At 46.7% G+C, this 15,933-nt stretch overlaps 1 protein-coding gene across 2 annotated transcripts in view; it reads right to left on the reverse strand.

Annotated features, from left to right (window-relative positions):
- CHST11 (carbohydrate sulfotransferase 11) overlaps positions 1–15,933 on the reverse strand; it is a 254,794-nt gene that overhangs the window by 117,188 nt on the left and 121,673 nt on the right. For both annotated transcript variants that reach the window (XM_072742664.1, XM_026010916.2), the window contains exon 2: positions 14,461–14,546. In XM_072742664.1, the coding sequence (XP_072598765.1) occupies positions 14,461–14,546 (86 nt within the window). The remainder of the gene's footprint in view (positions 1–14,460; positions 14,547–15,933) is intronic.

Consider the following 15,933-nt stretch of genomic DNA (forward strand, 5'->3'; position numbering starts at 1 on the left):
TTCTGAACTCCCCTAGTATCTGCCAATTCCTTTAAAATGTCACATTTCTTTTCAGACACCAGCTCATTTATCCTGTAAACTGGAGGAAAACCTACTGAGAGCTGAGGCTGAGATTCTAAACTGAGATTAACCATTCTATGAACAAGAGAGACCCAATGCAGAGAGAAGGTGCAGGAACATTTTATGAGCCAGTCTCAGTGGTGATCAAATACTTTTGAGGGACGTGTTCCAGGACACCCTCCTTATTTCCCAATGTCACTCTAGCAGGCAATTTCCCTATAAAATGAGATAAAGCCTTCAATCTGCTCCATCAGTCCTGGAATGAAGGTTCTGTAGGAATGATAATTACAGAATTACAAGGCTGTGGATGGCTGAGCTCACTTACTAGCTAAGGGAACAGCTTTCTCTGATTTCTCTGGAAAGATTACAAGTTGTCCCTCATTAAATGGGCTTCCAGGTTTCTCTTAAAAAGTGGAAATAAATAAATAAATAAATAAATAAATAAATAAATAAATAAATAATAAATTGGAATCCCGAATGTTCCACCTGCAAAATCTAAGAGCTCAGTGTGAGTTTATTTAATTCCTTACTCTTGGTGACAAATGAGTTTGGGGGGCAAGTTACCCTTTCTGACAATTCCCTCCACCAGCTACTGCTGGTAAATAGGTCCCTCCCCAAAAGAAGAATGAATCAGAGAGAAAATTGCAGATGGTCACCATGCCTAGGCAGGGAAGTGCTCAAAAAAAGAACACCCAAAGTAGTCTCCCAACTCTTAAACCCATGGAAGTATTCCCCTGCAATTTCCCTATTTCAGGCACCATCTCTGGCCTGAGCAATCCTGTTCCGGGTTCAAGGATACTCTGTTGACTCCCGAGGGGGCTGAGTGAATTTCTGGGAGGGGTCTAGAAGCCTGGAAGCAGAGAGAAGTCCTGGGCTCTGGAGGCAGGCGCACAGTGCCCTCTCATCAGCCTTGCTCCTAACTCGGCACCCTATCCTGGACAGGATGGGCCTTGGGACAGCTCCCCCCCACCCCCCCACACACACCCAGTGTGCCTGGAACACCCACAGTCTTCACCGCATTGAGTCCCAGCAGACCAGCGAGCAAGGGCAGACACGTAGCTAGCCCATTTACGAACTCTCACGCAAGGAGCAGGTTTCACCTCTACATCAAGACCAATGAATTGAGAACCAAAGGAGTTCAGGTCACCCCTGTGTAGGCAAAGCATCTCTAGGCCAGCTGAGCCAGTAGAGGGGGCCTGCTCCCTGAAGCCTAGGGCTTCACAGCTGGATTGAATCCTGGCTCTGGAACTCCTCGACTTGACCAGATGGCCCTGCACAGGTGACTTTATTTTTTTTAAGATTTATCTATTTATTTGAGAGAGAAAGCGAGCAAGCACAAGCAGGGGGAGCAGCAGGAAGAGGGAGAAGCAGGCTCCCCTACTGAGCAGTGAGTCTGATGCAGAGCTCAATCCCAGGACCTTGGGATCACGACCCAAGCCAAAGGCAGACACTTCACTGACTGAGCCACCCAGGTCCCCTGCACAGGTGACCTTAAGCGACAACACCAGCTCCCTCGGCTACAAACTGAGGAATGATGCACTGAAGAGCAGTAACAGGTTGTCTGAATGTGAGGAACTATAAAAATCACAGAGCAAGAGGAGCTTCTCTTCAGTCAGTTACTGGGATCCAGACTGTGATGATCCTTGGTTCTGAAGGAAGAACAGTGGGGAATTTTAAAGATGAAAACATAAAGACAAAAAAAAACATAACGCTCGCTAGCACGCTGGACACAAGTCAACTCATTAAATTCTCACAACACTTCAAACAGGCAGGTACTGCTGTTACCCCATTATGCAGATAAAGACATTGAGGCACCCAGCGTTTAAGAATCGACCCAAGGTTCTTCTGCCAGTTAGTGTAGCTTTACACCGAGGCAGCCTGATTTGGAGAATAGGGTTTCACTGCTGTACTCTGTGGCCTCTTTAGATAAAGGTAAATACATTACTCCCACATTCCTGGCGAGGTGACTGAAGCCCCAGAAGGTTGAGATGTTTGCCCAAGATCCCACTGCTGGCAAGTGAAAAAAGGCAGAATTTCAACTCAAGACTGAGAGTTCTAAATTTCACTTTCTTCCCAAGAAACCACACTGTATGAGATCTGCTGCATTGGGAGTGAGGATCATGGGGGAGGAGGACACCTAACAATGTCATTTGCAAATAAAGGCTGGAGGGAGGTGGGGAAGTATATAGGGTCCACCTTGGGCTCCTCCTTTCTGTTTTTTTTTTTTTTTTTTTTTTTTTTAACAACGTGAGTTCAGGAACAGCACAGTCCATGAGACAACAAGCTTGGACTCTGGCCACCCAAGAGAGCTCCACTCAGGTCCAAGCCCTGCAAATCCCCTTCACGTCAGAGACCCAGTATCCAGGAAGGATGGGGCTGCCTTTTAAAGGCACTGCAGAGGCCTTCACTTCCATGTTGCTCAAAGCCACATTTCTTTTCTCTCTGAATCGAACCCGTTAGGAATATTTAATGCACCCAGAGGAACCGTGAGGCTGGCCATCTAGCTAGCCCACCAGGGGCCTCCAGGTTCCTGCCACTGACAAGCACTCCATGCGGCACAAACACAGCTTCTATATACTCAATTTTCAGAGAGCAAAAGTGTGCCAGGCTCTGGAAGAGATAAGGATCTCTTCTGGTTTCCTCATCTCCAAAACCCATGCACTTGTCCCTTGTTAGCTAGTGCACAGGACCGATGCTGCTTCTAGGAGCCCCAGGGAATGAGCTGTTTGCTCAGAAACCTTCCCCAGTTCCATTCAGCAGGCGGGTGCTGGTCCTTGGACCCGGCTTTGGGTAGTAAAAGCCCAGAGCAATGGTTCTCAAACTTGGCTGCCCGGTGGAATCAACAAGCAAGCTTTTACAAAGCACTGTTGCCAGAGAAATGCTGATTTAGGAAGCTGAAGATGTGGCCTCAGCACTGGGATTTGTTAAATTTCCTTTTTTGATTCTAAAGTGCAGCCAAAGCAGAGATCCCAAGCTCGAAAAGATAGATTTCCCTTTTAACAGATAGAAGATGATTCAGCTCTACAGAGCTCCATCTTCCGAGTGGTTTGAACTTGGCCTCACTCATTTGTCCCCAGGGATCATTCGCTCCTTTCTGGCTTTTGTGCCTGAATAACAATAATAGTAACAAACAGCAAACACTTATGTTGGCCTCTGTGCCAGTCACCTTTCCAAATACTTCACATGTCTGGATTCATTTAATCCTCACAAGAACCTTAGGAGGCAGGTGCCAATATTATCCTCATTCTGCAAGTGAGGAAACAGGCACAGAAAAGGTCAGAAGCTTTCCCAAGTCACAGAGCTGGCAGGTGGTGGCTCCGGAATTCCAGCCCAGGTGGGCTAATTCCAAGGCCCATGCTCTTACCCAGTTCTCGGCTATGTGGCCTCAGACACTCCCCTTTTTCTCAGAGCTTTTCCCAAAACACTGGGACAGATCTCGAGGCCGAGATCCAAGCAAGCACTGAACTCGCCCAGCTCTCAAAAATGAAGCTCTGCACTGGCAGGATGTCATGATATCCACGGATATGTCTGTGGATATTCCTGTAGGGAACATGCTGGAGACTGAGCAGACGGTCAGGGCCAATTCTCCAATACTCAAAATGACTGCCAGACACCATATTGGCTGTTCTGTGGCTTTAAAGCTCTGATTTAAGATGGAGAAAAAGAGATGTTGCAAAAGGTCATTTTAGGCAGCAGCAGAGTTTGCCAGGGTGTCACACCTTTGTGGTGTCTTCCAGAATGGCCAGCTTCTTTCCAGGGCTGCCCAACACCTGCGAGGCTGGGACAAGGCCAACCAGCAGTGCTTCCTGGTATGATAATATAGATATCGAACAGTGGAGGAGCAGTTGCAGGCACCCAAGCTGCTGACCTTTCTGGAAGTCAGGAGCCACAGAGAACCTTCGCCTGCTTGTCCTCACCAGAGAGGTGTAGGTGGGGATGCCCACTCGGAGGGATGGTGCTGCAGTCCTGTGAAAGTTACCATGTCCTTTCCCTTTATCGGTTTGTAACAGTGCAGGGATGGCAGAGCCGGTTGTCCCTCCATTTGCCACTTCTCCCGAGCCCTTGCTTAGGCTCTGCACACACACAAGCACGTGTGCTCACATCTAGTCTAGGTTCGTGATCTGATCTGTCTATGCTACTTCAGCATCCAGCGCTGAACTGAAATAGGATTTAATTCTGTCACGGGTCAGTTTACTGGCTGATGCATCTGCCAGAGTATGTGCTAGTAGAGGACAAGGTTCTTTGTCCTCAGAGTCCCAGGTTCTAGCAAAGCACTATGCACGGAGCAGGTGTTATGGATTGCATTGTGTCCACCTCCCACACACACACACACATACACATTCATATGCTGAAGTCCTCATTCCTGGTACCTGTGAATGGGACTTTATTTGGAAATAGGGTCATTGCCAATGTAATTAAGATGGAGCCCTAATAGAGTAGGTGGCCCTTGGATCTCATAGGATTAGAGTTCCTTTAAGAATGGGAGTTTGGGGGATCCCTGGGTGGCACAGCGGTTTAGCGCTTGCCTTTGGCCCAGGGCGCGATCCTGGAGACCCGGGATCGAATCCCACGTCAGGCTCCCGGTGCATGGAGCCTGCTTCTCCCTCTGCCTGTGTCTCTGCCTCTCTTTCTCTCACTGTGTGCCTATCATAAATAAATAAAAAAATTAAAAAAAAAAAAAAAAAGAATGGGAGTTCAGGGCAGCCCTGGTGGCTCAGCAGGGTTAGTGCCCCCTCCAGCCCAGGGTGTGATCCCGGAGACCCAGGATCAAGTCCCACATCGGGCTCCCTGCATGAAGCCTGCTTCTCCCTCTGCCTATATCTCTGCCTCTCTCTCTCTCTGTGTCTCAATAAATAAGTAAAATGTTAAAAAAGAAAAAAAAAAGAATGGGAGTTTGGAGAGACACACACACACACGGAGAAGACCATGTGAGGGGGAAAAAGGGAGATCAAGGTGACATTTCTACAAGCCATGGAACACCAAAGACCACCAGCAAACCACCAGAAGCCAAACAAGGGCCCAGGTAGCAAGCCTTCCTCGTGGCTCTTGGAAGGAACCACCCCTGCCAACACCTGGATCCTGGACTTCTGGCCTTCAGCGCTGTGAGACCAGGGGATGCCATTCTGCAAGCCACTCAGTCTGAGGCCCTCTGTTGTGGCAGCCTGGGCAAACTCCCTGAGTGGGTGCCCAGAAGGAGAGAAGGAAGGGGACAGAGGAATCTCAGCTCCTTTTCCATCAATGCACATTTATTAGGTTCCTGCTTGTGCTACATGCCATGGGAGGAGGAGGGAAGGAGAGAGAACAAGAGGGAAAAAAGAAACAAGGCTGGATGTGGACTAAGTACTGAGGGACAGTGAGGCTCTGGCTTGAACTATCCCGTCCACCCCCTACCCCACCCCACCCCTACATTCTGTTCAGGCTGTGGCTTGCTTTCCCCACTTCCTTCAAGCACCCAGCCCCTGCACCAAGCCACTCCAACCTCCCACCCTGACACAGGGTGGCCTCCAGAAAAACCTTACCAGGTGGAAGGTGAGATGTAAATGATCAAGACCTTTCCAGGCATCAGCCCTTCCATGGTATCTGCATATAAACTTTCAAGAAAAATGTTTTTAGGGCAGACACCAGGCATCAGCTTGGTTTAGAGATGTATTTTCTGGACCAGGAAGATCACTTGGCTCAGGGGACTTCCTGCCTTGATGGTTGAAGCCACACACCAGACTGGCTCAAGGCACAGGCAGTCAGCTCCCTTCACCCCCCTCTCCCCCAACCAAACACCCGCTGAGCCCCTCTTCTGTGGCTGGGCTGAGATAGCTACCAGATGAACAAGACACAGCATCTGCCTTCAAGGGCCTCAAACCCTAGTAACATCACGTCAGGTGCACAGGCTGAGTGTCACAGATGAGGAAAATGTGGGCACTGGGGTGCAGTGAGGCAGCATATGACAGACCTGCACTGTCCAGTATGGCAGTCACCTGCCACATGTGGCTACTAAGCAGGTGATGTACAGCCAGTCCAAGCTGAGATGTGCTGTGTCAAATATACATCAGACTTCAAAGACTCAGTACAAAAACAAAAACATAAAATATCTTTTTTAAAAAAAATCTTTAGGTAGGCTCCATGTCCCACATGGGGCTTGAACTCACGACTCTGAGATCAACAGTCACATGCTCTACTGATTGAGCCAGCCAGGCATGCCAAGAACATAAAACATTTTAATAATTTTATATTGAGTACATGTAGAAATGATCACATTTTGGATACACTGGGTTAAATGAGACATATTATTAAAATGAACCTCGCCTGTTTTAACTTTTCAAAATGTGGCTACTAGAAAATTTCAAATTATATATGTGAGTCACGTTTATTCCTGGTAGGCACCATCATCCTGGAAGGGTATTTAACCTGAGCGTGGAGGGAAAAAAAAAATCAGGGAGAGCGTCTGAAAAGAGGTTTCACCTGAGCTAACTTAAAAAAAAAAAAAAAATCAGCCTTGATTGGACAGCTTTCCATGGGCCCAGAACTTTTCATATACTTTTTTTTTTTTTTTTAAAGATCTGATTTATTTGAGAGAGTGAGACAGAAAGAGCATGAGCACAGAGAGGGGCAGATGGAGAGGGAGAAGCGGACTCCCCATTCAGCAGAGAGACTGAAGCAGGGCCTAATTTCAGGACCCTGAGACCATGACCTGAGCTAAGTCAGAGGCTTAAATGACTGAGCCACCCAAGTGCCCCTTTTCATATACTTTCTAATTTAATCTTTGATAACTGAACTTTTGTTCCTTCTTTATTTTTTTTTAAAGATTTATTTATTGGGGGGGGGGGGCAGAAGGAGAAGGAGCAAGAACACTGAGCACAGAGCCCTGTGCAGGGTTGGACGCAGGGCTCCGTCTCACGTCCCTGATACCATGACCCTCAAGATCATGACTGAGCTCAAAAACAAGAGTCAGATACTTAACGGGCTGCGCCACCCAGACACCCCTTGGTTTCTTCTTTATAAACAGGGTCTCCAGTACTGGAAAACTTCGTTTGCCCGTGATTTCACAGTAATTAGTGGTGAAGATGGGGTGGAAAGTCTGCTCCCCACCAGATCTGCAGGCCAACTTCACTGTTGGGAAGAGAGAGGGGATATGAGGCAGGAGGCAATGCCCACCCCCACCCAGGTCTCTCCTACAGAGAATCTGAGAACAAGCCAGGGCTTCGTTTCAGCCCTAAGCATCCAACAAGGTTCAAATCCGCTCCGCTGAGAAGCTACCTGAGTTGTGTAATTTACAGAAAAATCAAATTATGTAGAGGCCTCTTATAATTGAGGGTAATTTAGGAAAGAACTTTCCAAAAATGGCAAATTTTATAGCCGTGTTACCATCTGGAAATGGCCGAGGTCATTTTGTCATTCAGATGCTCTTTTCTGATTGAAATAGGCCAGATGATAGTCACACAGACTGACACAGAAAAACCCCATTAGGGCACTGAGCTCCCTACCTGGAGTTGAATATACTGGGTCAAACCAGGCTTCCTGAGACAAGGCAAGTGCCCATAAAGATAGGCTGAATGAAATGTGTGGATGAAGCCATGTGCTTGATGGCATCACATTTCCACCACACAGAGAGGGGTTCTTATTAAACAGCTACTCTGGGATGCCTGGGTGGCTCAGTGGTTGAGCGTCTGCCTTTGGCTCAGGGTGTGATCCTGGTCCAGAGTTGAGTCCCATATCAGGTTCCCTGCGAGAAGCCTGTTTCTCCCTTCCCCCGCTGTCTATCTCTCTGTGTGTCTGTCATGAATGAATGAATGAATAAAATCTTTTTAAAAACCCAGCTATTCCTAAAGCACTTTGCTGGGGGGCGGGGGGCGGGAGGGGGTGGTATGACAAACTTAATTGCAGGAGAAGTTTAAACTTAACTTAATGGCCTTACCTGCCTGTTGCAGGATATGCATTGAGTGTATAGGTACTCACATATCACACACATAGAGAGGTACACACATATCACACACCCATGGCCTTACCGATCATCCTGTCCAGCTTCTTAATAACAGAGTCAACAAGACACATAACATAAATCAAAATTTTTAGGAAGTGCTCACAATGAATACCTAGTAGCATCCAGGCAAGAGGATATCGTTATATCTTATTACTATTCAACAAAATTCTTAGTGTGCACTTGTACGGTGTCTGAGCCTGTAGTACAGGGTCCCTGCATAGCTCAGATCCCCTAGGAAAAGTCCCAGGTCACCTAACTCAACTCCAACCATTAACACCAACTCTTCCTCAGTACACTCTCAGGTGCTTTTTGATACATGATTTCAAAACTCACAAAACTCCAAGACTGTATTGTATTCCTATTTTACAGATAAAGAAACCAATGCTTGGGAGGATCAAGTAATGGCCCCAGGTCATACACCTGGGCTTGGCTCCCCCATTCCTGCAAGCATCCAATTCTCTCCTCTGACCCAAATTGTGTCTGACTCTGGAGTCCCCATCTGTCCAGGCTTGATTGGAAATCTGACCAGGGCGCCTTCCCTGCTTAAAAAATAATAGAGGCACTGGCCATGGTGAAAGAGGTGGCCCACTATCGCTGGATTTAGCAATGGACTCGCTCATCTATTGTAATTTGCAATTAATAATGAAGCATTCTCCCAAGCGCTGCATGTAAGATCAAGTTCATGTAATATTTCATCTTTGCCAGCCAGCTGCCGTTCTGCTAGGCTGACAGTAAGTAATATCTTTGCATAAGGAGCCAGTCCACAACTAAATCAATTAATCCCTCTTTGGCTGGTAGCAGCTGTTGGGTCAAAACAAGATAATTAGATGGACTCGTCATTTACCAGGTGGTTGATAACGAAGGGATTAATTGCCCAGAGTTGGAGGCTATGCAATGTCTGCTCTTTCCTGCCTTCACCAGCGTGTCGGACCATCAGCGTTGATCTTCCCAAATGAAAATTTGGAAGGCAGAGAGCCTCTTCTTTCTTTGCACTTATTCAAAACTGGAGCTGCTCCTTCTGCAGTGCTCATCTGATGCCTGGCATGGAACAAGTCTGGATTCTCCACCTTACGGGGTTCAAAGCTCTCTGAGTGATCCTTACGAACAGCCAGGGTTGAGAACCCCAAATCTAGTTCATTTTGTAGAAGAGATCACTGTGGCAAGGAGGGGACATGCTCTGCCTTTGAGAAGCCCCGCCACTAACCAGTGGCTTGATTCAGAAGCAGCAGCTGGCTTGTAAGTTGTACACTATCACCTGTGGGCTCCCTGGGACCACCAATCCTGCTAGCGGGTAGATGACCCAGACAAGCCGGATTCAGCGGGCACCAACCTGCCCTTCCTGTTGTCTCTCCAACCAGATCCCTGCACCATTCCTCACTCTGGCCACAAACCTCCTCACCATTCTCTAAATGTGCCACAGACTATCCTATAGGGGCCACGCTCCTGTCATTCTTCCCCTCCTTGATGGTGTTCCCTCTTCTCTGTTGGGTGAAGTCTGATGTGTCTTCAGAGGCCTAGCTCAAATACCACCCCCTGTACAAAGCCCCCCACTTGCCTTGTACATTAAAGGGTTGATTACTCCTAATTCTCCCATAACTGAAAAGCTTCTACTGCAAGGCATTTATCATGTCCTATTACCTACAGGCCTCTCCTCCCCATGTCTTTTTCTTGTTTATCCTCTAAATGTGTGAAGAAACAAAGTTTGGCAAGCACTGCTGAGAAAGCTGTTTTGATTGGTGCTAGAAGAGCCCCACCCTAACCCCCTTGGATGATTCAAGCTTTTATCAATCTAAACTTAAAGCCCAGGACACCTGGGTGGCTCAGTGGTTGAGCGTCTGCCTTGGCTCAGGGTATGATCCGGGAGTCTCAAGATCGAGTTCCGTATTGGGCTCCCTGTGGGAACCTGCTTCTCCCTCGGCCTGTGTCTCTTGTCTCTCATGAATAAATCAATAAAATCTTAAAAAAAACAAAAAACAAAAAAACCTTAAAGCCCCCCCCCCCCCCCCCCCCGCAGAGTTCCTGAGGGTGATTCCTGCTGAGCCTGGCCACAGCCAAGAAACAAAGGCCTCTCTCCAAATGTCAGGTTCAGTAAGCAAAAAAAAGAAACTTCAGTTGTTTATTGGACATCTACTGTGCATATTCCACATCACTCCACAAGCCTTGGTTCCTGACTTTGGGAATTTTACAACGATCCTGAGCACATCTGTCTCAGCTTGAGTCACTAGAAAAAAGAACCTCAAGGAAGCATTTTTTTCCATCTGGAAAAGATGAAGTGATAGGTTCTCATCCTCCTATAATCTCACCAGGTCTGATGGACCCAGACGGGCACTACCACTTAGGAGCTATGTGATCTCGGCAAATTGCTCAGTTCACTGAACTGCAGATTTTAACTTAGCTGAAAAATGGCATTCAACCTTCCTTTTTGGGTTGTTATGAAGATTCACTGAGATATGTGTTGAAATGCCTCGAACAGTGTAGTATAGTATGGTATAGTGAACGTAGGTTATATTTTCAATGAAAAATAACTGCTCTTCCTTTCCTCCTCTCTCGATCCTTCCTCCTGGAGCCTACCTTACTTATGGAGAGGTGAATCTACTTTAGCATATTGAAGACTAGACCAATAAGGCGCCATCAAATAACTTGTTTTGTCCTGCAAAAAAATTTTTTTTGGCCTCAAACAATTCAACCAGAATACCTACAACTAGATCCCTCAAACATGGACCTCATGGACCCTTAGAAATGGCGTAGAGAGTTGGATCTAGTGCACTCATGCAAGCCTTCTAGACTTTGTGTTTATGAATTCCTGGTCAGCCCCTGGGCTGTGCATCTGTCTTCTCGGAACGTGGTAATCACAGAGCAAAGCTAAATGCTAAAGAAAGCACCAGGCAGGGCAGGGCTGAACCACATGAGTGATGCTGTGAAGATTTCAGGGAACCCACAAGAGGACCAGGAGGTGGGCGAGGGAGAAGGACAAGCTGTCTCGCTCTCGCTGGCATTTTGGGGCAATTATGCCCTATTAATGGCTGACAACACAGCTCTGCCCTGCGAGTCTGAGCTGAGCCAGGGCGGCCCACAGATGTGCTTGGCCCACAAATATGCAGTTGGCAACTCCTGAACTTTCAGTGACTTGACACCAGCTGATCTGATCGGCAATTACATTTTATTTTGGGGCCAGGAGACAGCAGAGAACCAGGGAAATTATAAGACATCAGAATACAGTTTTTCTAAGAATACCAACTATAAACTTTTTTTTAACCAATTGTTGTTTTAATGGTTAGGGATTTGTGAAGCACTAAAATAAGAAAACCTTGGACACAAAAATCAGATTATAGCCAATTTCCTCAAGGGGGCTTTTAAGCCTTTGTCCAATAAAAATGTGAGTGTGATTCTGCTGTTGTTTTAGAGGGGAGACAGGGTAATTCCTGCCAAGAGAACTTTGCCAGTGACAGTGAGTGTAGCATACATGGATTTGTAGTTTCTCCCAAGTTTGAATCTTTGCTTCCTACTAGCTGTGTGGAATAACTTTCTGTGCCTCAGTGCTCCCATTCAGGAAATGGGAATATTAGACCTAGCTTGGGGCTTATTAAAACAATTCAATGAGTGGTTTAGAAGCATCTAGATAACAGCTGGTCCATAACACCAGTACAGGGTAACTGAGATGGTGCCTTCTTGCTCTAACATTGGTTTCTTATCTATAAAAAACAGTTCTGTTTTCACCATCATAGATCAAACCCAAATAACCAGTCAGCATAAAATGGGGAAATGGCATTTCTAGGAGCAGTTTGGTTTCTAGCAATTACAGGGTTTGTCATCCACATCTGTGATAACATCAGTCCGGGCTTAGCAGCTTCAACAGCTTGGCTCCTTGGGAAACATGAGAATCCACAACCATGCCCACTTGGGTGCAAAGTTAGTAAATCTCTCGTGAACACAAAAGTTAACAGGGGCCCCTGCTCCCTTCTCTCCTGACGCCCAGCCCACGGCAGCCCAAATGATCCACCAAGACAGTGTCTCTGAGGCACTGCTGACTGTATTTGCGTAGGAATGGAACATAATTGCAGCTTGTAAAGGAAACCAGCCTAAGAAAAAACATCTCAGGCAACATCCCGAGGAAACAGGGAGATCTTCCTGCAGGGACATCTTCCTGGTTGCCAGAGAAGGGGGTCAGACAGCTTGCCCACGACATTCTTGATGGAGGTGACTCACCCCCCCACCTACACCCTCACACATGGCTCCCAGAGCTGCCTCTCCAGCCCCATCTTCCCTCCCAGGTCCTAGGCTCCTGCTAAATGAGCTTTTCACCCAGAAAACAAAATATCACCAGAAGGAAGAGAGGACCTCTACCCAGGAAGGTCACCGATCCTTTGGTAGGTTTACAAATGGACAAGCAGGGTCTCCCTTTCCAGCCAACTCACTCATGTCAACTCTGGTATGACAAGAGGAACCAGACATGGAAGGCTAACCACACATGTCCAGCTCACCCCCTTGTGCCCAGCGCCTGGCGCTTGTAATAGTGAAGAAACAAATGGTGAAAGAGTGGATAAAGCCAGGAATAAACAAACTCTACAGGAGGCACTGGTCAAAGTACATCTTCTCATGCAAACCTACAAAGCAGGTATTGTTAACACCATGTTATAAATGAGGGACAGCAGTGTAAGAGGAGTTAAGAAGTATCTTGCCCACACGCACATAGCTAGGAAATGAAGAAACTAGGCTTTGAACCCATGTCTGATTTCGAAGTCACGGCTTCCAGAATGGAAACCACCCTCATGACCATGATAATGACAAATGTTTACATAGTCCCTGACACATCAGAGTTCTAGCCTCCCAGCATTCCAGAGATGTGGACTCATCACTAAGCTGCACAACCAGTGGGAGGTGAGGTAGGGATGTGAACTGAGGCTTTCATTCTTTCAGCCACAGAAATTTGGGGGCACCTTCTATAGACCAGACTCTGTGTTAGGCAGTAGGGATCCAACACTAAGCAGCCACAGACTTCCTGTCCAGAGGAGTGTCTACCTCAGAAATAAGCTCTTCCCATGATACCAGATTCTGCCCATAGAATTTCCCCAGGAAAACAGGAGTGCTTCAACAGCTGTACTCTGAAAGGGAAAATGATCTGAGAACAGAGCACGTCAACAAAAAGACAGGAATGGTTTGCATCTCAGTAGCCTATGCTGTTCTCAACACGGCTTACCAAAAAGCCTACCCTTTGCCCAGGCCAGTTCTGCCTCTTCTTAAGGACAGGTATGTGAACATGCTAGGAGACTTGCCTGTCATGATCAGATTATTTGGGTGCCAATCAGAACCCAAATATCAAATTCCCTGCTGAGTCACCAGAGAACTCAGTAAGGAAGCCTCAGGCAATTGGAGTTTGCAATTACGTAGCTAATCAGGCCTCCTTACACTATAACTCCAGAGAAGTGGGGCTAACAGGATAGTGAATTCATCTGGTCAGGCCACCCATGATGCACACACTCCGGAGCCCATTTTGCCAGAAGGGAGTGCAGGTGAGAGGCAGGGAGGCTAATGTAGATCAGCAAGCTCCCTTTGCAAGACTTTAAGGAATGCAGTGTCTTTGAGGACATGCATTATCTTTGTTTACCAAGCACCTTAGTCCACAGAAATACTATATGGAGAATGTGAATACAAAATAAAGCTCAGAGACTATGGCCAAAGCTGTACATTTTTTTTTCTTTTCTCAATAGCAATCAAAGGTCAGATAATGGGCCACCAGTTATTCACTCACCATTTCCTGGTATCAAGTGCTAATTACCATTCCCACAGGAGAACCAGCCTTAGAGTCTCCCCATCAAGACCCACACACCCCATTGAGGCCATAGCCGTAGTGACCAGGCCTCTTCCTTGGCTCTTAGCTTTCCACAAGGGCACATTACCTTGGTTGAAAGTTCTTTTGCTCAAAGAGAAACTCTTCAAATCAATTTACCACGATAGCTGCTTAACCAAAAGCCACCTCAGAGAACTGTCTCAGTAAACTGGTTCAGGGAGGTTGAATTCTTGGGGGATCATGGACTTCAATGAACTGATGAGGGAGCAGGATGGCAGGTTCACCCACATGTGAACCCTTGGGAGTGCTAAGGAGAACACTGGCCAGCTCCCGGTTCTATAATTTCAGAGTCCTGTTGCTGGCACCCATGACTATGTGGTTCTCAAACTTGAGCAGCTCTGAGAACTTAGTCCAGCACTGCACAGAAGCTTCTCTCAAATTCTAAATCCCTCTAGCTAGAATTTCAGAGCCATTTTACAGAGTGAAACAAGAAAGTAACCACTGAAAGTAAAATATCAGGCAGTGGAAGTTTCAAATCCCCAAGGAACCAAATATTAGAGTTTTTCATCCTCTTCTCCCCCAACATATTGATGCATGGAGACCAAGCCAAGAAAGCAAGGAAGTCTCCAGGGCTTACTTGAGTTGGGTTGTAGAGTTCCTGCAGGGGGCTTCGAGACCCCTTCCGGCAGCAGATGTCCACACCAAAGGGGTTCCTCCGCATGACTGTGGAAAGAAAGTGAAGGCTCATCAGAAATGAGGAACAAATCCTTATTGTCTGACAAAGGAAAAGGCACAGAGGTGGGGGAAGAAGAAACAGGTAGGAAAGGAAGAGAGAGAACCAGCTTCTAGCGTAGCTGTTGTACATCTTCCCCAGCATTCAGGCATTTCCACACTCAGGAAGACAAAAGTAATGCTACACATTTTTCCCAGCAAGTTTCTAAGAAAACAAGACCGGCATCTAAAACTCACTGAAATGAAGCTACTTACAAAAAAGAGCCTAAAGGTTGTTCCAAGAGAGTGGGTGTCCCCAGACCCCGGCTTGGGGGTACATGTCACATTCCACAGCCTCCTCCCTCAAGGATCAATTACCACCTCTTATTCCCACCCTCCAGCACCTGGCCCTGGTCTCCTGAGCTGTGCCTCCCACCAACTAAGTCAGACACCAGGGTTCCCTAAAGCTTCTTGTAAATTAGGTTATGTTTAATGAAAATATCAAGTGGAGGCAGAAAGGACAAGGGTTTGTGGTTCTAAACAGACAGAGGTGGCAGTTACAAGTAATAAAAAAAGGGGGAAGGGGTGCCTGGGTGACTCAGTCATAGGTTAAGCATCCTGATGCTTGATCTCAGCTCAGGTCTTGATCTCGGGGTTATGAGTTCAAGCCCTGTATTGGGCTCCACACCCAATAAAATAAAATAAAAATAAAATAAAAAATTTAAAAGAGAATTAAGGGAACTGCTCAAAAGCCAACCGCATTGAGGACACGAGGAACTTTTTTTTTTTTTTTTTTAAAGGTTTTAAGCAATCTCTATCCCCACTATGGGCCTCAAACTCACAACCCCAAGATCAAGAGTCTCACAGTCCACCGAGCCAGGCAGGCGCCTCCACAAGAACTATTTTTAAGTGGAAAATAGTCTTTTTTCACTCTTCTTGTTCACAAAACATCCTCATTCCAGGCAGTCCTTCCCAGAGCCCAACACAGTCACCTGTTGATAATTATTTGTTGAAGGAAGGGCGGTGTGGAGGAAGAAGGGTGGCATGGAGGAGGGAAGAATGAATCAATGAGTGAAAAAGTGTTTTCTTCTCCCACAGGAGGCAATTTTCTTTCCTTTTCTTTTTAAAGATTTTTCTTTTTATTTATTCATGAGAGAGAGAGAGAGAGAGAGAGAGAGAGAGAGCAGGCTCCATGCAGGCAGCCCAATGTGGGACTTGATCCTGGGACTCCAGGACCACACCCTGGGCCGAAGGCAGGCACTAAACTGCTGAGCCACCCAGGGATCCCCAGGAGGCAATTTTCTTGTGGAATGACATGGTAAGGGTGTAAGCAGGACAAGGAAAGCAGATTCATCCACAAGCCTAAAGAATTCACCCTTAAAAAAAAAAAAAAAAAAAG

Source organism: Vulpes vulpes, chromosome 16 (genome assembly GCF_048418805.1).
Source record: "Vulpes vulpes isolate BD-2025 chromosome 16, VulVul3, whole genome shotgun sequence".
Classification (NCBI taxonomy): Eukaryota; Metazoa; Chordata; class Mammalia; order Carnivora; family Canidae; genus Vulpes; species Vulpes vulpes.